The 16,803-nt window shown below is 42.9% G+C and overlaps 1 protein-coding gene across 1 annotated transcript in view; it reads left to right on the forward strand.

Annotated features, from left to right (window-relative positions):
- RGSL1 (regulator of G protein signaling like 1) overlaps window positions 1-16,803 on the forward strand; it is a 115,684-nt gene that overhangs the window by 57,937 nt on the left and 40,944 nt on the right. Inside the window, exons 4-10 of the mRNA XM_021063761.1 lie at window positions 902-1,031; window positions 2,722-2,826; window positions 3,829-3,990; window positions 4,998-5,965; window positions 10,646-10,708; window positions 11,116-11,338; window positions 12,358-12,465. Coding sequence (XP_020919420.1) covers window positions 2,727-2,826; window positions 3,829-3,990; window positions 4,998-5,965; window positions 10,646-10,708; window positions 11,116-11,338; window positions 12,358-12,465 — 1,624 coding nt within the window. The 5' untranslated portion in view covers window positions 902-1,031; window positions 2,722-2,726. The remainder of the gene's footprint in view (window positions 1-901; window positions 1,032-2,721; window positions 2,827-3,828; window positions 3,991-4,997; window positions 5,966-10,645; window positions 10,709-11,115; window positions 11,339-12,357; window positions 12,466-16,803) is intronic.

The raw sequence follows: 16,803 nt of genomic DNA on the forward strand, positions 1-16,803 counted from the left end.
TCCGTTTCCACTCTTAGACTTACCACCAGCTTCCTCAGGCCCTACTGGTGGGATCGGAAAGATCCCTCTTAGCTGTGCTCACAGCAAGGTGTTGTTTTTCTCTGGGACCTGGAGAGCTGAGAAAGTCTCTCCACTCTGAGTCGTAGATTTGGTTTCCCTAGGAAAAAGAACCCTAACACTTAAAACTTTTATTTTCTTCTCCCTTCTCTGGTAGTTTGATCCTTCAGGGATCCTGTCCTATTCACCAAATGATGTTTTGTGTGAGTCTTTGTGTGTTTTTGTACATGTTGTGGCAATCGGGATGGGTTGGGAGCTTGTGAGAAATTTTAAGTGTGCTTACAAAGAAGATGAGTAGAGTTGATGATGGTGATACCACAGACTGAATCTCTTCTGCTTCTCTTCTATCAAGCTAAACTTAGATTTTTTTGGGGGGGTGTTCTTTTTAGGGCTACACCCACAGCTTATGGAGGTTCCCATGCTAGGAGTTGAAACAGAGCTCTAGCCTTCTAGCCTTTCACTGAGTAAAGCCAGGGATTGAACCTGTGTCCCCATGAATACTAGTCAGATTTGTTTCTGCTGAGCCACAACAGAACTCCAGATTTTTTTTTTTTTTACTTAGATATTTTCTTAAACAACTTCACTCAGAATAAGAAAGATTTTTGAATGAGAAAAAACAAGCCTTTTCTTTCCTACCAATCCATTCACCCCTTTGAGAACCTCAACCCCAGTCCACGCATTCCTTAAGTACTATTTTTAATCAACACATCTCTCCTCTAGGCCAAATACTACAAGCATGAAGTTATGGAAGTTATTTATTGCTGCCCACCACCCCCGGCTAAGCTGCATTTCTTAACAAGTCAATTCCATTTCTCTTCTCTGTTCCTATTTTATTGGACTCTAGATTGCAAAGTACAAAGGATTATTGACCTGGTTGGAAAAATACCGGTTACCTTTCTTCTGTAAAACCAACCTGTGTTTCCATTACATTCTCTGTCAGGAGTTCATCAGTTTCATTAATTCCCCGGAAGGAGGTAAGCATGTGGGTACGTGCGTGGAGAAACATGGGAAGCCAGGTGCATGAACTATCCTGTGCCTGTCAGCCTTTCAGTAAAGTACAAATATGGGCTACCTTTGTAGCCTTAAGTGTGCAGCTGGCTCAACCTGTATTATGGCTGAAAAATTGGTACCTAGGGCAACAGGCAGGAGACAGATGGGCTGGGCTATGTGTCTCGCTGCAGCCAGAAGTGAGAGTTCATGATGGCCAAATCACCTAAACTATGTTCAGAATCAAACATAGCTCACCACCTTCACTGCTACTGCCTGGCCTAAGCCACCAGCATTTCTTACCTGGCATTGAAATCTCTCTCTGTCTGTCTCTCTCTCTCTCTCTCTCTCTTTTTTTTTTTTTTTTTTTTAGGGCCACACTCATGGTATATGGAGGTTCTCAGGCTAGGGGTCAAATCAGAACTATAGCTGCTGGCCTACACCACAGCCACAGTAACACAGGATCTGAGCTGCCTCTGAGGTCTACACCACAGCTCGTGCCAACGTTGGATCCTTAGCACGGAGCGAGGCCAGGGATGAAACCCCCCACCTCATGGTTCCTAGTCGGATTCATTTCCACTGCGCCTCAACAGGAACTCCGAAATCCTCTCTGAATCAGTCTCCTCACTCCTGCTCTTGCTCTCTTCTTTAGATCAGGGCTCTCCTCTGGTCGCTGTCCCTCCCTAGCACAGCCAGCAACGGCCCCTCGCAGTGTGAAATCTAGGACCTCTAAAATGCCTGTGGAGACCGGGCTGCCTTTCCTTTCTGGCCTCATCTCCTCTTACCTCTCCCTTGCCATGCTGGCCTCCCTGCAGTCCTTCAAACATTTCAAGGCTTTGTACTGGCTGTTCACTCTGCCTGGAATGTTCTCCCTCCATATATTCACATGGGCCTCCACTCACCTCAGATCTCTGCGCAGTTCTCACCTCCTCAGTGAAGGCTACCCTGCCTACTCACCAGCCCTCTGCCCACTCACCAGCCCCTGCCTTGGTGCTCCCTATACCCTCCTTTACTTTTGCATTTTTTTCGTGCAGTGCTTAAAACTTTCGACCTCCTTAAACAAGTATTTATTATGCTTATTGTTTGTTGTTCGCCTCCTTTGCCAGAATCTAAGCTCCTCACGGGCAGGGATTTTTGTTCTGTTTGCAGGTATATCCCAAACACCTAGCTAGAACGGTACTCAGCACCTCGTTGACATATAATAAATATTTGTTGAAAGAATGAATGAATAAAATTCCTATCTAGGTTGAATTGGAACGTGATTCTTGGCTCAACTAGCCAACGGAAAGCAGGGAAAGTTGAGATCCAGGAGATCCCAAAGAGGAAAATATTGTAACAAATCGCCCATTTCACTCACTTCCCTCCTTCAATATATGCATCAGGAAAATTGCTGTCAGGTGGGGACCACAGAAGGCACAGGGCCTTCGTCAGAGGGTGATTTCGATCTGTGGATTGTACGAATGCTTATAGGTCCCTCCGGTGTCACTTGATGTGTGTCACCAGAGGGTCTGGTGCCTGCTTCAAAAGCACCACATCGTTGGGGCCCAACTCATCTAACTGGCCACCATTTTTCCTCATTCACACTGAGCGGATGGGGATCCGGCCACGTGCAAGCCTGAGAGAGGGGCCGGCAGAAGAGCTCGTTCTCAATCTCTTACTGTGGACTTTTCCTGGCAGCCAAGATGCTGAGCTGGAAAAAGGCAGACCAGTGGCTACTCCAGAGATGCATTGGCGGGGTCAGAGGGATGTGGCGCTTCTGTACCTACCTCAAGGGCAGTGCAGGTGGGTTCTTGAAGTTGTTCTGCGGCCTCTGACAGTTCTTCACAGCTTTCAGGATACCCCAGAGCACAGTTGACAGTTCTGCATGTCTGTGGTGAAAGTAAAACAATGTTTTATAATGCAGTTTGGGTAAAAGTCTTTGAAAAGGGGAGTCCATCATGTAGGTTAGGGCAGAAACAATCAAGTCCCTTTCTTTCATTCATTCATTCATTTAACAATGTTTATCGAATACCACTGTATGGCAGTCACTGCTTGTAGGTAGGGATACAAAGGTGAACAGGAGCCATAAGTCCCTGCTTCCCCAAGCTGCCATGACAGTGGAACAAGTAAACAAATAAATCCCTGTAGCAAAAGTGTTGGGATATCCTGCTTCCTGTTCTACCGGGTCCCGTAGTTGGTGAGCCTAGGAGGCTGGCAGTGAGCACTGGCTGGCATTGCAGTTCAGCATCATGACTTTTCGTGTAGGAACAATCTCTAGTTTAAGGATAACATCCTGCATCTCCAGGGATCAGATGGAGAACTAGACAGTGTCACAGTTTGTCCCTCAGACTGCTGCCCTGGCAAATCTGTGAAACACAGAATACAGTCTTTGACATCTTTTGGCTCCAGTATCCTTCTGCAGTCCGCTGTGGGTCCGTGATCTAGGCAATGTTCTCTTTCCTGGATCTTTATTTTTGGGATAAAACTTGAATGTCTCACGATCCATTCTCAGAATCTTTCGGGGCTTCCCTAAAGTGAGTTTTTCTAACAAGCAAAAGAAAACAAAATCATGAAGGATTCCTGTACATTAAGTCCCTTTTTTGTCATACCTCCCATCGGCTCCTGCGTTAGGACATACCTGGATATAGCCTCTTAAGCCAAAGGAGTGACTAAAAGTGGTGTTGGAGGCAGTAGCACAGGCTGGTGGGTGGAGGGCAGGGGGGAATCAAGCTTCTACACTCAGATGCAGCCACTGAAGGGGCAAGATTGGGGTGCAGCTCGGTGTCTCTCCTGTCTGCTGTCTAGGTGAAGAGCTGGTGGATTTCTGGATTCTTGTTGAGAAGATCCTGAGCATGGATGAGATGAACATGGAAGGGAGAGACTACTACCTGTCCCTCCTCTTCGTGCTGAAGGCCACCCACCTGCAGGAAAGCTCAAGGGTGGTAACTCTCTGCAACATGAACATCAGTAAGAATTATAAAGCCTCTCTGGAGTGAAATCCCTGGGAGGTGTAAGAAAAAAAAATCAATCCAGTGTCTGATAGTCCTCAGTCTCTTGCCTTGCATACTGCTACCCTCTCAATCTTCTGTATATCAAGGATGCCAGTGGGAACCTCAACCCTTAACAGGGAAGCGTTGAGAGAGACCAGTTGTGTTTAAGCTGGTCTATGCCTCTTCCTGAGATATTATTTGTGGGTGAAGTTTGGCTGGAAAGAGTGACTTTCTAAGACTGCATGGTTTGTTTTGTTTTGTTTTTTTCAATTGGGGTTCCCTAGAACAAACTACAGCCCACAGGCCAAAGGCAGTACATGTGGCCTGTGAGCTAAGAGTGGCTTTACATTTTTAAAGGCTTAAAGAAGAAGAACATTATGCAATGGAGACTGTATTTGACTCGCAAAGCCTAAAATATTTAATATCTGATTCTATACATAAAAAAAAAACGGTTTGCCATTCCCTTCTCTAGAACATTGGATTCATCCAAATTTACGTATTCAGTAAGGAGGCCTTCCCAACTCAAATACAAATATATTCCAGAAGATTTGCTGTTTGGGATTAGTCACACTCCTCTCTTCATATAGATAATTGAAAATTGAAATCATCCAGTCCAAAATCCTTCCTTCTCTCAGATCTAACTTTGAGAAACTGCATTCGGAGGCATAAGTTTCTCGTTCTTAAATATCTTTTTCTTGTACCTTTTGCTTTTCTTTATAATAACATTCAGTAATCTAAAAAATTATTTGAGGCATCCCATAACATGGCTTCTATCTATGGTGAAGAAGGAAGATAATCAGAGTAACGAGTCACTGTGCACTAAACAAATCCTAAAAACATATCCACTCTACATTTGGCCTGTCTAGACCCCAGGACTGCCTGAGGGATGAACGAAATGCTATCCAGAAACACATCTGGAAAAATTCAAAACCTGCACCACCACCACATCATCATTTTCATCCTTTATCTCTTTATTCTTTCCAGAGCCCCTCCTGAACCTTTCCATCTGGCATCCCAACCAGTCAACCACCAGGAGGGAGATCTTGAGCCACATGCAAAAAGTGGCTCTGTTCAAACTCCAGAGCTATTGGCTCCCCAACTTTTACACCCACGCCAAGACAGTCATGGCCAAGGAGGAATCGTGCCAGCTTCTGATGCAAGAATATGAGACTCGCCTGTACAGCATTTGCTATACTCACGCGGGAGGGCTCCCTCTGAATATGAGCATTAAGAAGAGCAACCACCCGCAGACACGATACTCAAGTAGGAAGACCAAGAGGAAGATGTGGCAGTTGATAGACCATGGCTCTTGGTCTCTGGAAATGGATACCAAGTCAGATACCAACACTTTGCTCCCCCAGGAGCTGTGTCCTCAGGAGAAGGTGGTTGTGCAAATGCCTTCCCGGAAAGAGGCCTCTTCAAGGGAGAGGACGATCCAGTCTCTGGAAAAAGATACTCTCTGTGCCAGGAAGTGCAACGTGAGGAAGAAAGCCTGGAGCCACCTCCGCATGGAGGGCCTCTTTGAGACAGCATTCTCTACCCACCTGAGGACTCTCACCCCCATCATCAATCACTCTTCCCACATGACGGTCAAGAAGGCCATGAAGCAAAACTTCTCCCTGGGGTACACCCACTGGGCCTTGTGTGCGGATGCCTGTGCAGGGAGTCCCTTCCGAGACCACCTCAAGAAGCTAAATTTGAAAGTGGAGATCTGCCTGCTGGACCTCTGGCAGGACCTGCACCATTTCCTCAGTGTCCTAATGAGTAACAGGAAAACGGGGAAAGCCATCTTTCGGCACATGCTGGGCAACCGGATCTGTGAGCTCTACCTGAATGAGCAGCTTGGTGTACGGCTACCACTAAAAGCCCAGACGATTGAAGGCTTAAAAGAGCTGCTGCCTTCTGGGGAGATGAACCCCTGGATTCCCAGAGCCCAGAAGGAGATCTGCAAGGTAGGACATGCCTCACAGAAATGGGTTGGTATCTTGAAGATTAGGTCAAGACTGACCAGAAATCTCTCTGGTCCTCTCTACTGGCTAACAGTGATGTAACTACCCACACAGCTCTTTACATATTAATCTCTTCGGAGCAAGTTAAATGAATTCCCAAGAAGCCATCAAAACTTCAAAGTGGGAAGGGGGTGGAGGAGTGCCCACTATCCACCTTTCATTCCTTCTTCCATTCCCCCTTATATGGTGTCTCCTGTGACCTTCAGACTGTGCTATTGAGGGAAGTTTTAAGAACTCTATTCTAAGCATCATATATTGAATACAAGGTCTTCCTTTCCTAGACTAGCCATCAAGGAAATGGCCAGTTGGAAAGAGTCATTATTTGGGTTATTCTTATTCTAAAACATGGGATAAAACATTGGACTATCCTGGAGATGCACAGGCAGTAATTGTTTGACCATTGTATTTTTAAAATGACAGAACACCAATGTCAGAGCCAAGTGGGGTGGCAGAGGAGAGCTCTATAAAAAGTCTGCTTACAAAGGAATGGGCATGAAGGTAGGGAATCCACTGGGGATAGGGCCAGTGAGCATGGGTCACCTTCATCACACTCGAGCCTGAGGAGCTGAAGAGAGGGGGCAGTTACCAGAATGAGCAGATAAAGAGCTGCATGGTGTGGAGGACTTGGAAGGAGCTGTAATTGTCAGTAGAGGGATGTAACCTGCTCACAGTGATCTGGCCAGGAGGGATCAGGGGAATAGGTCCCCCAAGATCACTCTCCTCCAGCTTTCCCGTTTCCTGCCAGGTCTGGATATATCCAACTGGGAGGTCAAGGGAGCTTGTCGATGTGTCCATACAGGTTAACTTCCCCAGGCACAGGGAGTAGATCCGGAGGGCAGGTGGATATAAACAGCAAACTATTTAGAACATTGTAACATCTTTACTGTATAACCACATTCATATACATCGCCTCCTTTGGGCTTCTTAGTACCTCTGAGTGGCAGACAGGGTAGTATTATTGCCACTATTGTACAGTTGAGGAAAATGAGACTCAGAGATGATATGTGGATTAGCCCACAGGCACACAGTAGGCTAGTGGAAGAACCAGGGTCAGAACCCAGAAGTTCTTGGCTCTAAGTCCAGCACAATTTCCAATGCCCCTTAATTATCTAGGGTTGCACATCTGGAGCGTGTAGGATGAGATCAGTCGAGTGAGCCCATAGCCAAAGCCCTTCACACATTTCTTGAGTAGTAAAAGCCCCAGAGCCCTCCTCGCTCCCCTCCCAACCCCTTGTGGAGGCATTCGGAGTTAAAGACTTAGACAAGCTATGCTTCCTGGATCAGCAATCATCCAATCAGCCTTTGTTGGATGCTGATATTATGCCAGCTAATATGTCTGTTTCCTGACTTCTGACTCACCAGTGTAGAAACAGAGTCCACATGGAATATAGAAAAAAGGTGTTAAGTCCTGGCTCTGTCACCATTTGGCTAGGTGGTCTTGGACAAACTTGAAGTCTACCTTCTTCAATTTCCCTAGAGGTCTATTTGTCCTCAGTTGTAAAATGAGAATTGAGACAAAATCATATTTTATATTACATGTGTGAAATCAATAGGTTTATAGATATATTGAGGATACTATACTGTAAAAGGCAAATGAGTGAAAGGGGTGTGAACTTGGAAAACAGAGCATCAGCCTGAAAATCTGCTCTTGGTTCTAGCAAAAGAGGGGAAGACTGAAAGATGGTGCTGAAGACGGCAGGGGTATGGAGTTTCATAGACACTGGCAGGTGACCAACTAGGATGACAAGTTAAACTAAAAGTTCCTTAATTAAATAAAGAGAAAAATCTAACACAAAACCTACTTAAGGTTGCCTGGGACTGGCAGCCGGGATAAGGAGTTGTTGCTTAATCAGTATGGAGTTTCCATTTGGGATGATGAAAAAGTTTTGGAAATAGAGTGGTGATGGTTGAATAACATGATAATGTAATTAATTCCACTGAATTGTACACTGAAAAATGGTTAAGGAGTTCCTGTGTTGGTTCAGTGGGTTAAAGACCCGATGTTGTCTCTCTGAGGAGTGTGTCCAGTCCCTGGCCTTGCTCAGTGAATTACCTGTAGTTATTTTTGCTGCTTTTTTCACTTTGACCTTTATGCTGTAATTGTTTAACAACCTATTCTGATATGAAGTTGCAGTTTTCTGATTCTGTCTATTTATCACCTTACTCAAGGCTCTTTGTACTTTTACCTTTTCATTTCAGGTAGAAGAGCTCCTTTCAACATTTCTTGTAAGGCAGTTCTAGTGGTGGTAAACTCATTCACATTTTGTCTGTCTGGGACATCTCTTGTTTTTACTTCATATCTGAAGACTAACTCTATTGGATAGAGTATTTGAAGCTAGCAATTTTTATCCTTCAATATCTTGAATGTGTCATATCCCTTTCTCCTGGCCTGGGGTGTTTCTGCTGAGAAATCTGCTGGTCACCTACTGGAGGTTCCTCTGTAGGTTATCATCCTTTTTTTTTTCCCTGGCTGCCTTGAAAATTCTTGGCCATTGACTTTTGATAATTTTAATATAGTGTGTTTCAGAGAAAGTCTTTTTGCATTGAGGTAATTAGGTGTTCTCACAGCTTCATGAACTGCTTATCCAGTTCCTTTCCCAGGTCTGTGTTATTTCTTAAACTCTCTGCGCCCTTCTTCTTCTTTTGTCTTTCTGGGATACCCATTATCCTTACTTTGCCCTTCCTAATGGAGTCAGATAGTTCTTGTAGAATTTCTTCTTTTTTTAGATCTTAGTTTTCTCTCCTCGTCTACCTGTATCATTTCTAGATTTCTATCTTCAAGCTTGCTAATTCTTTCTTTGATATGGTTTATTCTATTTCCAGTATTTTTTAATGCATTCTTCATCTTTGAGTTGTTCCTCTGCCAGTGCATTTGAAGTAGCAAACATTTTTCTTCTTTAGCTAAGCTTTTGAACTTATTTCTAGTAATTCAAAGAGCTAGCAAGTAGAGGCTTTTCTTTTGTTTGTTTTTTTTTTTTTGGTTTGTTTTTGTTTTTGTTTTTCTGTTTTTATGTTTTTTCCTGTTCTTTTCTTTAATGAGTAGTGCTTTAGCACAGTTTTTGGTTTTTCTTACTGGAGCCATCAGGGCCTATATTTGAAAATTGGCACTTTTCCTCCTCCACCACCTCTGCCAGGGTTGTCATTGGTGCTCTCGTGGATACTGCTTGTGCCTTTGAGGTTATTGCTGCTTTACTGCTGCTGGTGCCCTTGCTGTCAGTGGCATCATTCCTGGGGCACTGGAACGATGGGTTCCTCCACTGTTTCTGGGAATATCTGGATCATGGGCTTAGCTATTGGGAAGGAGGGGAGAAGATTGAGGTAGAAGCTGGGGTTGTGGGTGTCTCTGCCAGTCCACCTATCTTTAGATGTACAGACGTGTGGAATCCTTCAGCATCCTGGTGTGTTGGGCAGAGGAACATTTTTTGAATTACGGATGTTTTACTGGTTGTAAATTGAAGGGGAGAGATAAAGAGAGCATCTCATGATTCCATGATGATGACATCACCACTCATATACCCAACCAACCTTCCTTGTCTCATCCCTTGCCACTGCCTCATCCCTGAGCTCTTTCCAGGAATCCTACTGCTTAGCCATGCTGGAGTACTAATCATTTTCGTCTACGTCCTTTCCCATCTCTGTGTCTTTGGTTAAGTTCTTCCCACTACCTGGAGTGCCCTTTATTCCATGTCCATATGGCGAGTGCCTCTTTATCCTACAAGGTGTAAACTCTGGTTTAAATCTCCTTGTCTTTATGAGTTTTCATGGGTTTCTTGAATTCAAAACTTATTTCCTGAATAAATAATTGTTTCTTCCTCTCTGCTCCCAGCAAACTTTGTTCTCACCTCTGTCTAAGCATGAGTCATACTACTGTTCATCATCATAGATGGTGAGTTCCTCGAGAACCAGGCTTGTAGCACATTGATCTGTACGTTTTCAGCCATGTGCATTGTGCCTGACATGTGAGAGGCACTCAGAAAGTATTTATCTACTGCAGAAATTATCATGACACTGTAGATCAACTGTACTACAGTAAAACTTTAAAAATGAAAAAAAGAAAAAGCTTAAAAAAAGAGAAAAGATTTGTTAAATAAATGAATAAAAGTTAGAATACAGATAATAAATGTAGCTAAGCATTGATTTGTAGGGGATTTTTTAGTTGTTGCTGTGTTTTTTAAAAATCTAATGAAATATTCTTCACAGGTGGATAAGGTCTTCAAATGGGAGATATTAAGGGTAGGCATATCAAAAGGAGATGCTTGGTTTCCGGGACCATTTTTAAGAACCCAATGAGATAGTACTTTGCAAAGGAACAAAGAAGTATGTAGATGTCAAGACTGTCTTCCAGTAAATTACTTGTTATATATTTTTGTTGTTGTTGTTATAGTTCTTCTTACGTAAATATCAATGACTATTCTCTGAGATTCAGAGGGAGGCTACATGAACTGCCATATTCAGAGAAGCAAAGGAATACCTCCTGGTTGGTCATGGCTAATGCTCGCTGTTTCGTTGTATCTCCAAAGAGAGAATCCAGAATCTGCAACCTACACTTCTCCCACATGAATACTAGCAGGAGAGATACGGCAAGCATCTCCTCATAGCACTTACGTTGTGTTTGGATTTCAGATGCTTAGCCCCTGGTATGCTGAATTCCTGGATGAAGAGGACTACTGGTTTCTAATTTTTACAGTAGGTGGAGATTGAGTTGGGGAGGAATCTTAAGGTTGAGGGACTGAAAGAGAGTAACTGCTCTTTTGAAATAGAAATGCTATTTGTTAAAGTAAATGAAATTTTGATTTTTTCCTAGTGACAGCTGGGGGAAGGACATGGTCCCTTATGTTCTAAAGAGAAACCTCTCAAAAAGTTCCAAGTGCATAAGCTGACTTTGAGGAAGTCACATAAATATAGAATTTCTCCCTTATGGAAAATAAGTTTGATTTGAAGAGGGATGGGGGCAGGTGTCTAAGAGCAATAGTTCTCAACAAATTGAAAACAATCAGAAAGTCCACATGACAGGGAGGCCTTCTCTGTAGAAGTGGGCTGTAAAGATATTGCTTCTAGTCCTGTAGCAAAAGCTGCCCCATCCCTTCTCTTAGACACAGTCCAGGCTCGTCAGCACCAGGTGGCATAAAAGAGAACCTACGAGCAGAGAAGAGAACATTCTCCTCTATAAGAGATTTGAGGAATCCCTGCAGCTAAGCCAGGGTTTGGCTAACATGGAAGAAATGGAATCTATGCAGTGGCAAAAGATAGCTACTGAGGACCTGAAGCAAGGCGGGTCTCTCAGGATAGAAAAGAAGTCTCCGGTGTTTCTGGCAGGTAAGGTCAGTCACCATAATTTTTTTTTTTTATCCTTACATATAGGCAACTGGGAGATATTAGTATTTAGCATCTACTGAGTATTTGCTATGTGTCAGCACTGTATAATACAAAGATGACCTCGGTTGATCTTCAAAATAACACAGGAGGTGGAGTTCCCATCGTGGCTCAGTGGTAACGAATCCGACTAGTATCCAGGAAGGCGTGGGTTTGATCCCAGCCTCACTCAGTGGGTCGAGGATCCAGCATTGCCATGAGCTGAGGTGTAGGTCACAGACGTGGCTTGGATCCTGTGTTGCTGTGGCTGTGGCATAGGCTGGCAACCACAGCTCTGATTGGACCCCTATCCTGGGACTTCCCATATGCCGTGGGTGCAGCCCTAAAAAGGCAAAGAAAAAAAATAGGAACTAAGTAAAGAGTAACTGAGGCACCAAAAGGATGTTACATTCCCAAGATCATACAGTGGAAGATCCAGGATTTGAGTCCAGGCTGACTGACCGCAGAGGCCCCCACTGACTCTGAAGGGAGCCAGAGCTCTCAAATTTGGTCAGATTCACTCATACCCACCCAGGCATCACCACAGTTATACTGATTGCATCATTTCATGCATCTGAAAAGCATGTTCCACTTCACACCTGCCCCAGAATTATGTCCAAAGCATTTCTGTGAATATATTTTTAATAGCCACCTTCCTCCCACAACATGACATACCAGCCGCCCCAGCAATGGAGAGCAGTGTTAGGAGCGCCAGGCTCTGCTGCCCCAGAGATCTGGGGTTTAGCTCTGCCAGGGACTGTGTGAACCTGAGTAATGTATTTAACCTCTCTTTAAGCCTCAGTTTTCTCATCGGTAAAATGGGAACGACAGGCATGTTGTGAAGATGACCCAAGATCATCTGTGTCAACACTATTATCCTACTTAAATAACATTTTTAAGGCAATGCCTTCCCAAAAAGTGTATGCATCTTTGAAATCCAAGTCGGCAACTAGACTCTATCCTTATTTTTCCCTGCTTGACAGATATGGAGAAAATGTCCTTCGAGGAACTCTGCTCTAAGTATCCAAAGGTGGCCATAGAGAAGATCAGTGATGACTACAAAATATATTGTGAAAAATCGCCTCAAATAGGTAAGTGTTTAAACCCAAGGATGGATTTGAGACAACAAGGTAAGAGAGAGTCTCCAAACTCAAGAGACATAAGCCAAAAGAGGGATGGTCCACAGAGAATGACCACGTCTTTATCTTCTCCTACAAAGCCATAGAGGGGTATCATAAAAGTCGGATGCAGCGATAAATGAATGAGGATGATGGTGAAATCATTAATTCCTACTTTCTTACCTAGCTGTCACTCTGGGGTTTTAAATAATGCAGATTTGTCTTCTGACGGGGTTCCTGGAGTCAGAGGTTTGTGGAAGAAGCTTGGTGGGAGCATGTTCTTAGGCATAACATTCATAAGGGAGTGAGGAAAGCAGGATTGGGCAGAGGTAGATGCTTAACTGGGAGACAGTTAACATAAACATCAGCAGCAGCTATGGGAGGCTCTAAAGCCAGGATGGCCCTTCAGAGTTTTTCCTCACTGAGGCAAGAAACTTCTGTACCTCCGCATTGACTCATATGAGATGTGACTCCCTTTAGGAGGATATAACCTTGGGTTGGGCAGTGCCTTTTGGCCAAGGCCACTTCCAAAGGGCCTCAACTGAAGCATATCAGCAGCCAACACTCCAGGCAGCTGGGAGAATGAATGCGTTGCTTCTGAAGAAAGAAGCTAAGCCATGAACCACCACACTCAGTCCTGTCCTCTTGCTTTGTAAGGAAATTTTGCAGCATCGTGGAATGGTTTTGCAGGACTCTGATTGGTTTCTTTGCCTAGGGAACTTATATAAGAAGGGCTGATACATACTACTACAGCTTGTCTGGCACAACAAACACTCCTCTTCTCCCTTCTTTGCTACCCACCACAGAGTCCTTTTATGCTCATCTGTGGCTCAGCTTGTCTTGGGGGGCTTACCTCAGCAAGATAACCTAGACTTTCATCCATGAGGGACATAAGCCCCTGGTTATCATGACTTCTCAGGCTGTGGCTGCTCATTTGTTAATTTATCATCAAAATTGGACAAGGGAATTCCAAGAGTGTCAAATGAATTCACTGCTGCCCCTGCTCTGATAATTATAGTCAATTGCCCTGCCAGTGCAGTGACTCCTTACTTGCCTGCTAGCCTCATAGCATAAGGAACTTGAAGTGTATGAGCTCCTACTCTGTCCCTAGGAGAAGCATTCCCTCTGGGAACTAGGACCTCTAGACTGTTACTCTCCAATACGGGAGACACTAGCCCCATGTGGCCATTGAGCACTTGAAATATAGCTGGTACAAATAGGTTAAATAAAATATATTACTAAAATTAACTTCACTCTTTTCCTTTTAGTTTTTTTTTTTTTTTTTTTTTTCTAGCCATGCCTACAGCATGTGGAAGTCCCCAGGCCAGGGATCGAACCTGTGCCACAGTGGCAACCTGAGCTGCTGCAGTGACACCAGACCCTTAACCCACTATGCCATGGGAGAACTTTTAAATTTTAGCTTTTTTAAATTTAACTATAAGAAAGTTTTAAATGGTATTCATGGTTCACATTATATTTCTATTGGACAATGCTGGTCTCAACCCAGAGAACCTAAAGTTGTAAGGATCAAACATTTCCCTAAATAAGTCACTAATACTGATGGTAAATGGATCACTTCTACTTTTATCCCTTGATTCTCATATCCAGTCGTTGATTTGCTGGGGCCACAGCACCATAGAATGGTCTTCAGTTTATCCTGGAGAATTTTGCCCCATTTTCCCAAGGCACCAAGATGGTTTCACAGCTAGACCTTCAAAAATGTCTAGTTAGGAGTTCCTGTCATGGCTCAGCAGTTAATGAACCCAACTAGTATCCATGAGGATGTGGGTTCGATCCCTGGCCTTGCTCAGTGGGTTAAGAATCTGGCGTTGCTGTGGCTGAGGTGTAGGCCAGTAACTACAGCTCTGATTTGACCCCTAGCCTGGGAACCTCCATATGTTGCAAGTGTGGTCCTAAAAAGACAAAAAAAGAAGAAGAAGAAGAAGAAGTCTAGTTACTCTACCAGACCAGCAGCTCTCAGAGGTGACAGAACTAGTGGAGCCCATCACTCTATGCCCATTGCCAACCTCCTTTACTGTTAAGTATATCCCTTGATCAGAGGCAATGTTATGTGGGATCCTATTCAGGGGATCAAACACTGGTAAGCCCCCAAATAGCAATGCTGACTGAAGCCTTGCAGTTTGGAATACATGGCAGTTCCAGTCTAGGTGAATGGCTGCCCTTTCCAGAGTAAAGAGGTCCAATGTCATCAATTTGCCATCAAGTGAATAGTTGGTTTTCTGCAAGGCATGCTAGAATATGTGACTACAGCATTTGTCTCTTTTGCTGGCAAGTTGAACATTTGGCTGCATTGGCAGCTAAATCAGCCTAGGTAAGTATGGGACCCACGCTGTTGGGTCCATGCACAGCCTCCATCCCTGCCAACTTCATGAGTTCATTGTGCCAGTGCTAGGGTGGATTATGACAGAGACTTGCTGATCTAAATCACTGGCTAAGTCACTCTGTCTTCTTGGCTAGTTAGCACCTCTTTCATAGTAGTGGTTTATTGGTGGGCTTTAGATGTAATACAAAGATCTTCATGCTTCACATACATGTACATTGGATTGTCTGTTTCTTCTTGGGTGATTTTTGGAAAATTGTGTCTTTCAAGGAATTGGTCCATTTCATCTATGTATTCAAAATTGTGACATACAGTTGTTCTTAGAATTCTTTTATGACCCTTTTAATATCCGTGGAATCTGTAGTGATATTCTTGTTTTCATTTCCGATACTAGTATCTTTGTCTTCTCTCTGTTTTTCTTAGTTAGCCTCACTAGAGACATTGATATTATTGAGCCTTTCAAAGAGCCAGGTTTGTGTTTCATTGATTTTTCTCTATTGATTTCCTGATTACAATTTCATTGATTTTTGCTCTAAGATTTATTTTCTTTTCTTCTGCTTACTTTGAATTTTATTTGCTCTTCTTTTGTTAGTTTCCTAAGGTAGAAACATAAATGGTTGATTCAGATTTATTTTTCTCCTTTTCTAATATATGCATTCAATGCTATAAACTCCCCCCAAGCACTGCTTTTACTGCGTCCCCCAAATTTTGATGTCGTGTTTTTATTTCTTTCAAAAATTTGTTCAAGATTTCTTCTTTGACCCATGGGTTATTAGAAGTATGTTGCTAAATCTCCATGTGTTTTGAGATTTTCCAGCTATCTTTCTATTGTTGATTTCTAATTTAATTGCACTGTGGTCTGACAGTAGACGTATAATTTCTATTATTTAAAAAAAATTAAAGTGTGTTTATGGCTCAGAACGTGATTTGTATTGATGAATGTTTCATGTGAACTTGAGCAGAATCTGTATTTTGCTGCTGTCTGATAAAGTGGTTTATTGACTCCTAGTTGGTTGCTCTAGTTGGTAAATGGTATTGTTCAGTTCGCCTGGATCATTATTGATACTCTGCCTGCTGGATCTGTCAATTTGTGATGGAGGGGGTTGAAGTCCCCAACTATGACACTGTATTTTCATATTTCTTTTGCAGTTCTGTCACACCCAGAACTCTTGTTTTGTTCACGTAGTTTGACACTGTGTTGTTAGGTTCATACACATTAAAGATTATAATACATTCTTAGAGAATTGACTCCTTTCTCATTATGTAATGTTCATCTTTATCCCCGATAGCATTTCTTTCGCTGAAGGCTGTTCTGTATAAAATTAATACTCTTGCTTTTTTTGATAAGTGTTAGCATTGTATATTTTTCTCCATCCATTTACTTATAATCTTTATGTGTAGTTATTTTTGGGGGGGGTTGTTTTTTCACGTGACCATGGCATGTGGAATTTCTGGGCCAAGGATTAAACTCACACTACAGCAGCAACCCAGCCACTGCAGTGACCACATCACATCCTTAACCTTCTGCACCACAAGGGAATTCCAATCTATATGTGTTTTTATAGGAAAAATTAATACCTTCTGGATAATACATAGTCAAATCATGGGTTTGGGTTTTTTCTTGTTTTTTTGTTTTTGGCTTTCAATGAACATTTGTTAATTTTTCTTTTTTGAAGTAGAGTTGATTTACAATGTTGGATTAGTTTCAAGTGCACAGAAAAGTGATTCGTCTATATTGTTTTTCAGATTTTTTTGCATTGTAAGTAATTACAAGATACTGAGTATAGTTCTATGTGCTATACAGTATGTTCTTCTTGCTTACCTATTTTATATATAATAGTGTGTATACATTTATCCCAAATGCCTAAACATATCTCTCCTCCTTGCCACTATCCCCATTGGTAACTATAAGTTTGTTTTCTATGTCTGTGGGTCTATTTCTATTTTGTAGATAAGTTCATTTGTATCTT

Source organism: Sus scrofa, chromosome 9 (assembly GCF_000003025.6).
Source record: "Sus scrofa isolate TJ Tabasco breed Duroc chromosome 9, Sscrofa11.1, whole genome shotgun sequence".
NCBI lineage: Eukaryota > Metazoa > Chordata > Mammalia > Artiodactyla > Suidae > Sus > Sus scrofa.